The following is a 15,991-nucleotide window of genomic DNA, read 5'->3' on the forward strand; positions in this document are numbered from 1 at the left end:
CCTAAAAAGTGGTTGCCTGATGTGGTTTAAGCATTCTTGTGGATAAAAAAAATCTTATTTTGTTGTTTTTCTATGAATGATTTTGAGAGCGAAAACCTGACCAAACAGGGGAAAAAACTGAAACCTTCACAAACAAAACAGAGAAAATGTATTTGGGGGGAAAAAATAAACAGAATTAMACAAAAAAATACAACAGATTTTAAAGGGCCCTACAAACACACACAGTGAGGCTTGGTTACCATGGTATCCAGTCCGAGGGTCAGCAGCATGAGGAAGAAGATGATGGCCCAGAACGGAGAGAGTGGGAGTCTGGTCAGAGCCTCTGGGTACACCACGAACGCTATGCCTGGACCTGAGAGTGTTAAATCAGATTGATAATCAGAGGCAAAAGTGCCAATAAATACTGAACAAAAGCAACTATCTACTCTGACTTGTATTGCGTGAATATCGAAACAGTACTATTACACTTCAGAATTGGCCAAGCCACTCTCTATCTCTGTAGATATCTGTCTATCTGTCTATGGTCATACACTATCTGATCCTACCAGACCTAGGTTACAAATCATTTCAAATACTTTATGTGTATTTTGATTTTTCAAGCATTTGAACCCAGGTCTGGATGCTTCATGATCCCTATATGAATGTGTCATTTACCTTCATCAGCCACCTTCTCAATGGGCACCTTCAGTTCGTGGGCCATGAATCCAATGACGGAGAAGATGACAAACCCYGCGAATATACTGGTGGCACTGTTAACTATGCACACMATGATGGTGTCCCTAAACAAGAGAAGAGAGAGACAAGAAAGGGATGTAAATGTCACAGGGCTGTAACACTTACAGTATCGGAGAACTTAGAACATTTTTGGAGTATTATCACACTCAAGTGAGTGGCTATATGTTGGTAATTGTTATAATGTGTCATAATGTCAAAACATTATAATAACATGACCTAAGGATGTTCTAAGTGTTTCACAGGAGTTAGTACCTGTTTTTGTTAAAATAATGTCTTCTTTTACATATCTATCGACGATCGTCATGTGTGATATTGAATAAATGTATGAACAAATAAATGAATTATCTTCTGTGCAGTCTTATCCAAATGCATAACATTTGTGGAGTGGTTCAACAGTTCCCTCTAGTGAGAAAACTATGGCCTCATACCAAAGGAGAGAGTATACTGTGCCAGTCTCTGCTAGTAGCAGTTTTACTTCTTGTTTATATGTTGTGATATTGTCACGGTACTCAGTATCACGACACTCAAATTATCATGGCAAGAAACAAAACATGAAGCAGATTTTCATGATGACAATCGTATGTTGGAAATAAACAAATGGCTAGCATCGGGCATGCCCCGCCCACCTCAGGATTCCCCCTTTTCCAGCCATTATTTCCCTGTTTTTGTGAGGTGTAAATTCACCTGTCACAGAATTGTTGCTGGGTAGATTAATTTAAAAAGAAAATCAATGTACACTACCGTTCAAAAGTTTGGGGTCACTTAGAAATGTCCTTGTTTTTGAAAGAAAAGCACATTTTTTGTCTAATAAAATAATATCAAATTGATCAGAAATACATAATGTTGTAAATTACATTTTAGCTGGAAACGGCTGATTTTTTATGGAATATCTCCATAGGCGTACAGAGGCCCATTATCAGCAACCATCACTCCTGTGGTCCAATGGCACGTTGAGTTAGCTAATCCAAGTTTATAATTTTAAAAGGCTAATTGATCATTAGAAAACCCTTTTGCAATTATGTTAGCACAGCTGGAAAATGTTGTTCTGATTAAAAAAGCTATTAAACTGGCCTTCTTTAGACTAGTTGAGTATCTGGCGCATCAGCATTTGTGGGTTCGATTAAAGGCTCAAAATGGCCAGAAACAAAGACCTTTCTTCTGAAACTTGTCAGTCTATTCTTGTTCTGAGAAATTAACAACTCTTTATTAAGAAATCCTTTATATCAAATTTCAGCCAGACTGACCAGCCAGCCCGAGTCGCCTGCATGCCTGACCCCCACCAGTCTAGTCAATAACTCAACTCTCTCCCAACACAAGTTCCTTCCCAGTTCCCACTTTACATTTTTTGGAAACAAAAAAAAAACACACACACACACAAAAAACACATATACCTCAAATATAAATGAAAACAAAGAAACTGCAAATCCTCCATATAATTCATCTCATAGGCCTAATAGTACTGTAGAGCTCTTTTTACTTGTACTGTCCCTAGGGGTCCACCACACTGCAGCTCCCCATCTAGGGTTGGGGTCTAGGGTTGGCTGCCATTTTACCGTCTCCTAACCAACTTTGCTATTTAGTTTTTTCGCATTTTTCGTAACTCATTTTGTACATAACGTTGCTGCTACCATCTCTTATGACCGAAAAGAGCTTCTGGACACCAGAACATCAATTACTCACCTCGAACTGGACAAAGATTTTTTTCTTCAATGAGTCCGACGCGAAGAATATACTGCTTCCCGGAGACTAGGCCCTCATCCCCGTCATTCGTGTGAAGAAAAMACGTAAATACAGGGGGCGGGGGTATGGGTGCCTTGTGAGAATTTGTCAGAGAGTGAGTAAACCACCACTACCCTCTGTATTATTGGCCAACGTGCAATCATTGGAAAACAAACTGGACGATCTACAATTAAGAATCTCCTACCAACGGGACCTTAAAAATGGTAATATCTTATGTTTCACCAAGACTTGGCTGAACGACGACACAGATTATAAAGAGTTGGCTGGCTTCTCCATTTTTTTCGGCAGGACAGAGCAGCTACGTCTGGTAAGACGTAGGCGGGGGTGTGTCTATTTGTCAATAACTGCTGGTGCGCGATGTCTAATATTAAATAACTCTCGAGGTATTGCTCACCTGAGATAGAATACCTAATGATAGCTGTAGACCACACTATCTAAAAAGAGAGTATATCTATATTATTCGTAGCCGTCTATTTACCATCACAAACCGATGCTGGCACTAAGACCGCACTCAACAAGCTGTATAAGGCCATAAGCAAACAAGAAAATGCTCATTCAGAAGCGGCGCTCCTAGTGGCCGGAGACTTTAATGCAGGCAAACTTAAATCCATTTGACTTCTATTCTACCAGCCTGTCACATGTGCAACCAGTGGGAAAAAAAACTCTAGACCACCTGTACTCCACACACAGAGACGCATACAAAGCTCAATACACTCAGTACAGAAGTGGTCAGATGATGTGGATGCTATGCTACAGGACTGTTTTGCTAGCACAGACTAGAATATGTTCCGGGATTCATCCAATGGCATTGAGGAGTATACCACCTCAGTCACCGGCTTCATCAATAAGTGCATCAACAACGTCGTCCCCACAGTGACCGTACMTACATTTCCAAACCAGAAGTAATGGATTACAGGCAACATCCGCACAGAGTTAAAGGCTAGAGCTTCCGCTTTCAAGGAGCTGGACACTAATCCGGATGCTTATAAAAAATCCTGCTATGCCCTCAGATGAACCATCAAACAGGCAAAGCTTCAATTCAGGACTAAGATTGAATCCTACTACACCGGCTCTCTACCAGATGAGCTAAATGCCTTTTATGATCGCTTTGAGGCAAGAAACACTGAAGCATGCATGAGAGCACCAGCTGTTCCGGACGACTGTGTCATCGCTCTCTCCGTAGCCAATGTGAGCAAGACCTTTAAACAGGTCAACATTCACAAAGCCATGGGGCCAGACAGATTACCAGGACGTGTACTCAAAGCATGTGCGGACCAACTGGCAAGTGTCTTCACTGACATTTTCAACCTCTCCCTGGCCGAGTCTGTAATACCAACATGTTTCAAACAGACCACCATAGTCCCTGTGCCCAAGATAGCGAAGGTAACCTGCCTAGATTACCGCCTGTAGCACTCATGTTGGTAGCCATGAAGTGCTTTTCAAGGCTGGTCATGGCTCACATCAACACCATCATGCCAGAAACCCTAGACCCAACCATATTCACAAACCACCCCAACAAATCCACAGATGACCAAATCTCAATCTCAACCACACTGCCCTTTCCCACCTGGACAAAAGGAACACATATGTGAGAATGCTGTTTATTGACTACAGCTCAGAGTTCAACACCATAGAGCCCTCAAAGCTCATCACTGAGCTAGGGACCCTGGGACTAAACACCTCCCTTTGCAACTGTATCCTGGACTTCCTGACGGGCCGCTCCCAGGTGGTAAGGGTAGGCAACAATACAACAGAGGTAGGCCTGATCACCGACAATGATGAGACAGCCTATAGGTAGGAGGTCAGAYACCTGGCAGTGTGGTGCCAGGACAACAACCTCTCTCTCAATGTGAGCAAGACCCCCATTAACAGGCCCCCATTAACATCGACYGGACTGAATTGGAGCGGGTTGAGAGTTTCAAGTTCCTTGATGTCCACATCACCAACAAACTATCGTCCAAACACACCAAGACAGTTGTGAAGAGGGCAGGACAACACATTTTCCATCTCAGGAGAGATTTGGCATGGGTCCCCAGATCCTATTAAAAGTTCTACAGCTGCACCATCAAGAGCATCCTGATCGGTTGCATTACCACTTGGTATGGTAACTGCTCAGCATCTGACCAGAAGGTGCTACATAGTGTAGTGCGTACGGCCCAGTACATCACTGGGGCCAAGTTTACTGATATCCAGGACCTATATACTAGGCGGTGTCAGACGAAGGCCCAAAAAATGGTCAAAGACTCCAGTCACCCAAGTCATAGACTGTTCTCTCTGCTACCGCATAGCAGGCGTTACCGGAGCGCCAAGTCTAGGACCAAAAGGCTCCTTAACAGCTTCTACCCCCAAGCCATAAGACTGCTGAACAACTAAATGAATCAAATGGCCACCCGGACTATTTACATTGAACCCCCCCCCATTTTGTTTGTACACTGCTGCTACTCTCTCTTTATTATCGATGCATAGTCACTTTACAAATGACCTTGATTAACCTGTACCCCCCCACATTGACTTGGTACCGGTACCCCCTGTATATAGCCTAGTTATTGTGATGTACATTTATTGTGTTACCTTGTGATTGATTAGATTTTTTTAAACTTTAGTTTATTTAGTCAATATTTTATTAACTCTATTTCTTGAACTGCATTGTTGATTAAGGACTTGTAAGTAACCATTTCACGGTAAGGTCTACACCTGTTGTATTCAGCGCATGTGACAAATAAAATGTGATTTAGTGAAACATTCATTATTGGTTCCGGGTGTGTTAGGCCACGGCCAGAGTGACAACCCACATGATGGCAGACCCCCAGGGCCAGGGGGGGGGTCTGAACAGCCCAGCAGCTAGGGATTGCCTAAATAGATTTCTCCCCTGACATGGGTATGTTTTCAGTACAGACTCCTTTTGTRGTACTGTATACCATATAAGGCATCCAGACCTTATGAAAGTTGCCAAGTATATACCCTTAATCTGGTTTAAAAAAATCAATGCTAGTGATACATAACTTGACATTGTGGGAGGATAACCAACCTTCCAATTAATGGCAATGCATTTCTTAACGCTATAAATGCTTGGTTACCCAGTTATTTCAGTCTCCAGTATAAATAATTACATTGGTGTACATTTATACATTATTTCATCCAAGAATAGAATCAATGGTTCAATAATTGAAATTACCATTATTCCCATATCCCAGACTGTAGCTTTAAACTTAATCTGCTGTCCTGTAGTTTACATTTATTGCGGCACTGTCTGCGGGAGCAGGCGGTCAAACAGACTTTGGGATGAAAATATTGTATTTTTGTTGTCCCACAGATTATTTGGAAACGGTCTGTTTTGTATGTGTTAGCCAACCTCTTGTATTAAAACCACATATGTTTCTAATTATTTACACAGAATTCGCTGCGTCAACCTCAGTAGCCTATCTCTCATAGTTGGGCGTGAGAGTTCAAGGGCGCCTAGTATGTGTAACCTCATTGAAATAGAGTAGGCTGCCTACATGGGCGGAGAATCACGTGGCAGTTAACTTAAATATGAAATTAACTTAAATATGATTCAACTGTAGTTTACTACAGTGTCTGTAAATAAATATTGAGAATGGAAAGAAGTGGAGGGTGCTCGACCAACGTGAGTCGAAGTGCAATCAAAAAATGTCCTCTTCATTGACAAAGAAAACGCACAACGCGCACATAGGTCAGTCTACTATGGAGAGCCAGCGTTGCGCCTTTTCATTTTCAATGAGTATTGATCACCCATTTATTTGTCTCTGCCTGAAAATCGTCCTCCTAAAAGGTAGGCTATATCCTATAAGCCTATGCAAAACGTAGCTTGTGTCGCTGTCATCATTCTTGCTGCTTCAAGTTCAGTGGCCATACCTGCGCGATCGGGTGCGTGTGTGGTGTCAATTAAATAGAGTAGGCTATAGCCTATGCATGGACCGGACAAGCACGGGGCAGTTATTTTTCCAGGAAAATGTACTTCCTAAATAGGCCTATGATTAGGCTATAGTTTACTACATTGCCTAGAAAGGCCTAAATATTGATCACCCATATGTATCAGTCTGAAACTCTTCCCACTCCTTAAAGGTAGGCTATAAAAATAGCTCAAGAGAAAGTGAAAGTCTCTCCAACTCTGCTCTCTTCAAATTACATCTAGCATATTGGCTGATCTAGCCCAGTAATACAGATAGCCTAATATAAGGGCAATGTGAGAATCTCTGGTAATTTAACCTATTTCCTTAATTTATTTTTGCGCATTTGATATTGCCTGTAGGACGCAAAATTGCTGGGACCATGGCTGGCAAGTGAGCTGTGTCACATAAGCCTAAAATAACATTGCGGGACTGCAGTTGGGTTTGGGACCAGTTCTTGCGGTAGKGGGTGGGAGTCGGACAGAAAGCCAGCGGTGCAGTATGAAAAGCTGAGGGTGCAGGCAGGAGTGGGACGAAAAAAATCGGTCTGGCGCAGACCTCTACTGTGCACCATGACAGTAAAGCCTGTAATGTTAGAGCTGTTTATTACTGTGTCAGAGTTAAAAGTAGGGAATTAGCTGAGGAAACTGACAGATCAATATTGTGACATTACCAATCTGACGAATAAAAACTCAAGCACTGAAAAAAGGGTTACAATATCAATCTTCAATTGTTTGTCTGATTGTTTGATTCGGGTCTAGTGTGATTGAGGCAAAAAAGAAGAGTTAACATTTGCCAACTTTTGGCCAGCTCTCTCTCTAACGGTACATCAACTGGCAAAAGCTAGCCAAGTTCATTGACTTCAGTTGAAACGTGACAAAACAAAAGCTATAKAACATGTCCATACAAACAACACCTGTTAGATAGTAATAACAGCCTGGCTGTGGTAGCTACTAGCTAACGTAGCTAATTCATTCACCTCAGTCGAGAGGGGCTGAAACATTAGCTAACATTACACGTCAGTTACAATACTAGCTCAGCACTGCGGATAAACACTAGTTCCAAAAAAGATCTGTTAAGTTAAACAGCAGTTACCTTGCCAGCTACATCAGTCAACTAAAGAGTAGTCCGTTTCTGCTCTGATTGCTTTTACAACATGGTGAAAGAGCGCAACACATACACACTGAACTATGCTTAATTCTCCCATGCTGGTCCAGCCACCCTTCCAGGAGCTTTCACACAGCCTGTCTGTCCTAAATCCAGCCATCTGAACACTCCAAACAGCCTACCTGACACTCTGAGGTGTCCGCATGGTACTAAAGCGCACCGTTGCCGCTTTTGTATCACACCTAAATGATCAAACTGAGGGGGGACAAAAATGCAATTTCAGAATGTAGGGGAGACATGACCCCCCCCCCCCCCCCCCCCAGTGAAAGTTGCGCCCCTGGAAGTTTCTATGTAATGCACCTCAATAGGTAGTGCTTTTACACAACGTAGAAACCTAATATTACACAAATGACTGTAATTTCGATATCCGTTTTTTGTATCAACATTTGAGCTTTTATAATAATAAAACATCTTTACAGAGTTAAATATTACTTTCTAGAGCACAATGTGTGCTTCAAAAGTAGCTAGAATTCCTATAGGCCCAATAACCTATAGCTAAATACATATATATACACASTACCAGTCAATAATTTGGACACACCTACCGATTCAAGGGTTTTTCTTTATTTTTACTATTTTCTACATTGTAGAATAATAGTGAAGACATCAAAACTATGAAATAACACATATGAAATCATGTCGTAACCAAAAGAGTTTAAAAAAAAAGTAAATATATTTGAGATTTTTTAAAGTAGGCACTCTTTGCCTTGAAGAGAGCTTTGCACACTCTTGGCATTCTCTCAACCAGCTTCATGAGGTAGTCTCCTGGAATACATTTAAATTAACAGGTGTGCCTTGTTAAAAGTTCATTTGTGGAATTTCGTTCCCTCTTAATGTGTTTGAGCCAATCAGTTCTGTTGTGACAAGGTAGAAGTGGTAAACAGAAGATAGCCCTATTTGGTAAAAGACGAAGTCCATATTATGGCAAGAACAGCTTAAATAAGCAAAGAGAAACGACAGTCCATCATTACTTTAAGACATGAAGGTCAGTCAATCCGGAAAATGTTAAGAACTTTGAAAGTTTCTTCAAGTGCAGTCGCAAAAACCCTCAAGCGCTTTGATGAAACTGGCTCTCATGAGGACCGCCACAGGAAAGGAAGACCCAGAGTTACCTCTGCTGCAGAGAATAAGTTCATTAGAGTTAACTGCACCTTATATTGCAGCCCAAATGAATGTTTCACAGAGCACAAGTAACAGACACATCTCAACATCAACTGTTTACAGAATACTGCGTGAATCAGGCCTTCATAGTCGATTTGCTGCAAAGAAACCACTACTAAAGGACACCAATAATAAGAAGAGACTTGCTTGGGTCAAGAAACACGAGCAATAGACATTAGACAGGTGGAAATCTGTCCTTTGGTCTGATGAGTCCAAATTTGAGAGTTTTGGTTCCAACCGCCATGTCTTTGTGAGGCGCAGAATAGGTGAACGGATGATCTCTGTATGTGTGGTTCCCATCGTGAAGCATGGAGGAGAAGGTGTGATGGTGTGGGGGTGCTTTGCTGGTGACACTGTCAGTGATTTATTTATAATTCAAGGCACAGCATGGCTACCACAGCATTCTGCAGCGATACGCCATCCAATCTGGTTTGCGCTTAGTGGGACTATGTTTTTCAACAGGACAATAACCCAAAACAAACCTCCAGTCTGTGTAAGGGCTATTTGACCAAGAAGGAGAGTGATGGAGTGCTGCATCAGATGACCTGGCCTCCACAATCACCCGACCTCAACCCAATTGAGATGGTTTGGGATGAATTGGACCGCAGCGAGAAGGAAAAGCAGTCAACAAGTGCTCAGCATATGTGGGAACTCCTTCAAGACTGTTGGAAAATAATTCCTCATGAAGCTGGTTGAGAGAATGCCAAGAGTGTGCAAAGCTGTCACCAAGGCAAAGGGTGGCTACTTTGAAGGAACTAAAACATAACATATATTTTGATTTGTTTCACACTTTTTTGATTACATATGTGTTATTTCATAGTTTTGATGTCTCCACCATTTTTCTACAATGTAGAAAATAGTWWAAAAAAATAAAGATAAAACCTTGAATGAGTAGGTGTGTCCAAACTTTTGACTGGTACTGTATGGTATATATTTATACATTATATATATTATCATTGTGATGTAATTATATAATGGTTTATGTGCTGTCAACATTTGATAGATTTTCAAAATCCCAAAAGTGTCGAGTATCTTACTCCATTATACAGCTGTTACATTTGTCAAAACTGTATTTTTGACCTTTTATACATTTTGTCGACCCTTGCTAAAACAACCGTATGTTGTCATAGAGTCACGTGTTCACTTTCAAAGCTACATAACACAGTATGTTACATAAAGCAGGTTGCTGTGACGACAGCAATTTTTTGTCTGCGTCATGTTTTATTTTTGCCATGGAAAATGTAATAGTGTGAACATCGTGATACCACTTCTTATTTACCCGTATGTAACGGATTCGGGTTGGTGACTCCACCCCTCCGTTTGAAATGCATCGACCCGTACCATCGAGTTGCTAGCTTTCCGGTGGCGCAGCTGGCTAAGATGTTGTCAAGGGGGCAGTCACGTGTGATTGCGAGACAGAGGATTCGGGCGGTCACATATGGAAGGAAGCAAAAGCTGTTAAACAGCACAGTAAGAAGTGCTTACCTGTAGCAGTTGTTGTGGAACTTGTTGTAAGAAGACAATGTGATGAGGCCTCCCCAGGCTGCTGACAGAGAGAAGAAGATCTGGGTGGCAGCATCCTTCCACACCTGGAGGAACACACACAAATTCACAGTCACTTTTAGAGACAGAGGGATGGGTGGAGAAATGTGTGTGAGTGAACGCATGTGTGCGTGGGTCTATCTGTGTGCCCGCGCGTCGAAGTCYGAAGTTCACACACACTTAGGTTGGAGTCATTGAAACTCGTATTTAAACCACTACACAAATTTCTTGTTAYCAAACTATGGTTTTGGCAAGTCGGTTAGGACATCTGCTTTGTGCATGACCCAAGTAATTTTTCCAACAATTGTTTACAGACAGATTATTTCACTTATAATTCACTGTATCACAATTCCAGTGGGTCAGAAGTTTAGATTCACTGAGTTGACTGTGCCTTTAAACAGGTTGGAACATTTCAGAAATTATGTTATGGCTTTAGAAGCTTCTGATAGGCTAATTGACATAATTTGAGTCAATTGGAGGTGTACCTGTGAATGTATTTCAAGGCCTACCTTCAAAGTCAGTGCCTCTGCCTTGACACATGGGAAAATCTAAATAAATCAGCCAAGACCTCAGAAAAAAATGTAACCTCCACAAGTCTGTTGTCCTTGGGAGCATTTCCAAACGCCTGAAGGTACCACGTTCATCTGTACAAACAATAGTAAGCAAGTATAAACACCATGGGACCACGCAGCCGTCAAACCGCTCAGGAAGGAGACGCTTCTGTCCCCTAGAGATGAACGTACTTTGGTGTGAAAAGTGCAATCAATCCCAGAACAACAGCAAAAGACATCTGTGAAGATGCTGGAGGAAACTGGACAAAAGTATCTATATCCACAGTAAAACAAGTCCTATATCGACATAACCTGAAAGCCGCTCAGCAAGAAGAAGCCACTGCTCCAAAACAGCCATAAAAAAGCCAGACTACAGTTTGCAACTGCACATTGGGACAAAAGAGCATACTTTTTGGAGAGATTCCTGTGGTCTAATGAAAACAAAAATAGAACTGTTTGGCCATAATGACCATTGTTAAGTTTGGAGGATAAAGGGGGAGCTTGCAAGCCGAAGAACACCATCCCAACCGTGAAGAACAGGGTGGCAGCCTCATGTTGTGGGGTGCTTTGCCTAGGAGTGATGGTGCACTTCACAAAACAGATAGTGATGATATGAAAATGATGTGGATATATTGAAGCAACATCTCAAGACATCAGTCAGGAAGTTAAAGCTTGGTCGTAAATGGGTCTTCCAAATGGACAATGACCCCAAGCATATTTCCAAAGTTGTGGCAAAATGGATTAAGGACAACAAAGTGAAGGTATTGGAGTGGCCATCACAAGCCCTGACCTCAATCCTGTAGAAAATGGTTGTGGCAGAACTGAAAAAGCATGTGCGAGCAAGGAGGCCTACAAAACCTGACTCAGTTACACCAGCTCTGTCAGGAGGAATGGGCCAAAATTCACCCAAACTTATTGTGGGAAGCTTGTGGAGGCTTCCCAAAACGTTTGACCCAAGTTAAACAATTTAAAGGTCAATGCTACCAAATACTAATTGAGTGTATGTAAACTTCTGATCCACTGGGAATGTTATGAAAGAAATAAAAGCTGAAATAAATCATTCTCTCTCTACTATTATTCTGACATTTCACATTCTAAAATAAAGTGGTGATCCTAACTGACCTAAGACAGGGAATTTTTAGGATTAAATGTCAGGAATTGTGAAAAACTGAGTTTAAATGTATTTGGCTAAAGTGATGTAAACGTCCGACTTCAACTGTACGTGTGTGTATGTATCCTTAGGCATCAATGAGTTCTCCCACTTGGGTGTGATGAATAGAGGGAGCCGTCACCAGCCCTGGGAGGGTCACTCCTCTGAACAACAGAATGACCAGAACCACATAGGGGAACGTAGCTGTGAAATACACCACCTCGGAGAGGAGAGGAAGAACGAAACGAAGGGAGAGGTTAGCAGGTTTTGTATAAGTGCACTGATTCAACACTTTTAGTTCAAGAACAAACCCTCTAGAGGGCAACATTACATAATAATTCACAGAACTACAAACTTTATTTGATGGTTCTGGATTTCACAGGGGAAATATTCAAATCCAAAGGAGGTACCACATGAGCAGAGAGTGAGAGATTCTCTACTTTCCCTGGTGACTTGATTCCTTTGGCCAGGGAGAGGTAGACTATCAACCAGGCCAGCAACAGGCAGCCTGCGAGGGGCCAGCGGATGTCTCCAGGGTACTCTATCCCTTTGGAGATGTGCAAGACATTGTACCTATGGGCACACACACACACACACACACACACACACACACACACACACACACACACACACACACACACACACACACACGCACACACACACAACACACACACACACACACACACACCACACACAACACACACACCACACCCACAACACACAGAGACAAAGAGAGAGCCAGAGAGAGAGAGGCCAGCGAGAGAGCCAGAGAGAGAGAGAGAGAGAGACAAGAGAGAGAGGAGCCAGAGAGAGAGAGGCCCAAAGAGAGAGCCAGAGAGAAAGAGAGAGACAAAGAGAGAGAGCCAGAGAGAAAGAGCCAAAGAGAGAAGAGAGAACAAAGAGAGAGAGAGAGAGAGAGAGATAGAGAGAGAACATAGAGAGAGACAGATTAGAGGAGAGAGAGAGAGAGAGAGAGAGAGAGAGAGAGAGAGAGAGAGAGAGAGAGAGAGAGGAGAGAGAGAGAGAGAGAGAGAGAGAGAGAGAGAGAGAGACGAGTAGAGCCAGAGAGAGAGAGTGAGAGACATAGAGAGACATAGAGAGAGCCAGAGAGAGAAATATAAAACAGTTATTTCAGATCTGACATGTATTATTCCTTCATATCAATCAATAGCGGGAAACAATTGTGTCTATATAGCCCACTAACTGTGGCCTAATTATGTTAGAAAGAAAACCAACATTTACAGTATAGTATGAGAAATCACAAGTATCCTCAGCCAGCAGGCCTACTTCAAACATAGAACCTCTCTGTAACTCTGATGCAAGTTATTATCTTTATTAAATTTTTTTGACTATATTTTCATTTAATACTTTTTTAGCTGTTTTATTGTTTGCGAGGAGAGCTTGCAAGTATGCATTTAATTATACGGTGTACACTACACTGTATCCTGTGCATATGACAAATAAACTTTGATTTGACTTACTTGAAGTACTCCTCGCTGGGGCTGACGTACGTTTTGTTATCCGGAGAGGTCATGTTAACCAGTTTGGTCAGGTTTCCAATGGCTTGAGCCGACAGACAGAACGAGCTGTTCTTTACAGAGGTGACGTTTTTATCATGGAGGATGCACGTGTCTGTCACAACCAGAAACCAACACATGTCAACCAGGACAGACAAGACAGATTTACAAGCTGGTTTAAAAACTGTATCAACTTTCAGTTTTCTCAGGTGGGATGGTATAATGTAGAATAGATACTTGCCCAGCACACTGGTTCATACACCCAAAACAGTGATCTCTGCCATGCTTTACATATTACTGTTCTTTACATACTGTACTTGATACCCATTAAAGGAAATGTCCTCTATTCTCAGATGAAAGCCATTCATCCACTGTATGGATGAAGCATGTTTATTTATTTATCTATATATGTAATGGTTATTTGTCATTTAACAGAACTGTAAATACAAATTGTGCTTATTATGAAATAACCTTTTTCCCAATATTTTTTTAAGGTTATATCAAATGTAGCCTAGACTTAGAATACACATAGAAACGTTCAGCATGTTTGACAGAGTAGATCTAGTTTCGCTTTGTATGATGATCATGAGTTTGTTGTATTACCAATGCAAGCTACGGGTTGACACAAGCATCAATGCTATTCAAGGATACAGAGACGACAGTTACTGTAACTCTTACTATGACCAAGAGAGGGCAGTCTGGCGCACACTGCGGCACTGCAGCAACTCCACTACTTGTAAATGTGTCAAGCAAGCAACTTTTGTGCTGAATTCACTGAAATGCAATAGACAAAAATTGCATTTTCTTAATCAAATTTCGATTTTTTTTTTTTTCCCATGCAACTGGGAGAAAAATATCCGGTCATACTGCGAGCCTTTCTTTTATCAATTTATCTTWTTTTTTTTWATGAATTGTAACCCAATGTAACCTAAAAACAAATACTCATAATTGCACAAATGCAAAAACGAATTTCTCTACTGAGCCTACACCTTCATCTTTAAAATACACATTTTGTATAACTGCTTTTTGCTCATGATATAGATTAGATTACAATAAAGATGTAAAAAAAATATCACTCATTTGTAGCCTACACAGAGTTGAAAAAAGAAATGAAGACCCACAGAATAAATATATAAATCAATACAAAAAACCTAGTAAGCAAAAGTAGCACTTTTGGATGTATATGAAACTAGAAAACAATGCTTAAAATAACCCGCCACTCTACACTATAGGGCAGGTTACAGGCAGAGACCTTAGCTGAGGAGTGCGTTGCGCATTGCGCAATGGTGAGGGGGTGCTTAGGTGTATGTGTGTGTGCGCATGCATGAGAGTGTGTGTGTGCGTTCTGGCGCATTGTGGTCTTACCTAAGAGAAGCATGTCTTTGTCCTTACAGTCCAACGTGTTCCACTCGTTCTTACAGTTAGCCCATGGCAGTGAGCCCTTCAACGAAGCGAACAGGTAGTACAGTGTCCAGCACATAATAATGTTATAGTATATGGCTATCAAGACAGATATTATCAACATGGCAATCCCGCAACCTAAAATAAATAAATGAGACGAAATATGTAAATTACTCTTAAGCAGGCAGAGGAGCTTGATCAAAAGTAATTATATCATAATAAGTAGTTTTCATTTTTTTCTCCTGAAGTTAGTGTATGTTACTAGTTTTAAATACGTGACTTTATGAGTTTGGATCGCAGGCTGTATATGCGTAGTTTACCTTGTAGAGCCGGGATGGCTTTCCAGACGGACACGGGGCCCTGGCTGGCAAACTGACCCAGGGAAACCTCCAATAAAAAGATAGGGATCCCGGCGAGGCACAACATTATAAGGTAGGGGATCAAAAAAGCACCTGTATACACAGGGAAACGGGGAAGCATTTCAAAGTAGCGCACAGGTACAAGTGAAAAGAGATTACTCAAACTTGGCTCACGTGGTTTAAAAAGAAGGCTATAACAGACTTAATTCGACTGCCTTTCTCGTGGAATAAAGAGATTATGTATGGCAGGTAATAATGAAATAAATGTGACATATCTAAATGGGTTATACTTATTTGCTTCCCTTACATCTAGCCTAATTAGTTGTATAAGGTAGCTAGAATAGAATAATGCATAGTGTAGACCAAACTAGATTGAAATGAAGATAGGCCTAGTAATAATTAAAAAATATATAAATAATATTTTGTTTACAGAAGTTATTAACAATCATAAAGCCTAAATAATTTAACTAAAATCCACGAAAAAGTGTAGGCTCTTAGACGCTTAAAAATAACGCTAGCTAAGGCGCGTTCTATAACTGTTTGGAAAACYTGTCATAATAAAAAGTCGCCTATTCCTTTAGAGAAGAAAAGGCAGTCAAAAAGTTAAGTGAAGAATGTGTTTTTTTCCCGACACTAATTTCAACTCCAATGATATAGCCTAGCAAGTGAATGAATTAAAGTGATGTATTTTCGTTTGATAATGTTAAAACACATTAAGCATACTGGTGTTTAAACAATGGCAAAACAACAATACAAATCA

The 15,991-nt window shown here is 41.1% G+C and overlaps 1 protein-coding gene across 1 annotated transcript in view; it reads right to left on the reverse strand.

Moving 5' to 3' along the window:
• The window catches only part of LOC111974394 (sodium- and chloride-dependent glycine transporter 2-like), a 63,723-nt gene that overhangs the window by 45,600 nt on the left and 2,132 nt on the right, over positions 1–15,991 (reverse strand). The window contains 9 exon segments of the mRNA XM_070447178.1: positions 240–352; positions 655–779; positions 10,197–10,300; positions 12,027–12,090; positions 12,092–12,174; positions 12,395–12,527; positions 13,436–13,586; positions 14,837–15,010; positions 15,193–15,324. Coding sequence (XP_070303279.1) covers positions 240–352; positions 655–779; positions 10,197–10,300; positions 12,027–12,090; positions 12,092–12,174; positions 12,395–12,527; positions 13,436–13,586; positions 14,837–15,010; positions 15,193–15,324 — 1,079 coding nt within the window.

The sequence above is a fragment of the Salvelinus sp. IW2-2015 genome, linkage group LG15, assembly GCF_002910315.2.
Source record: "Salvelinus sp. IW2-2015 linkage group LG15, ASM291031v2, whole genome shotgun sequence".
Classification (NCBI taxonomy): domain Eukaryota; kingdom Metazoa; phylum Chordata; class Actinopteri; order Salmoniformes; family Salmonidae; genus Salvelinus; species Salvelinus sp. IW2-2015.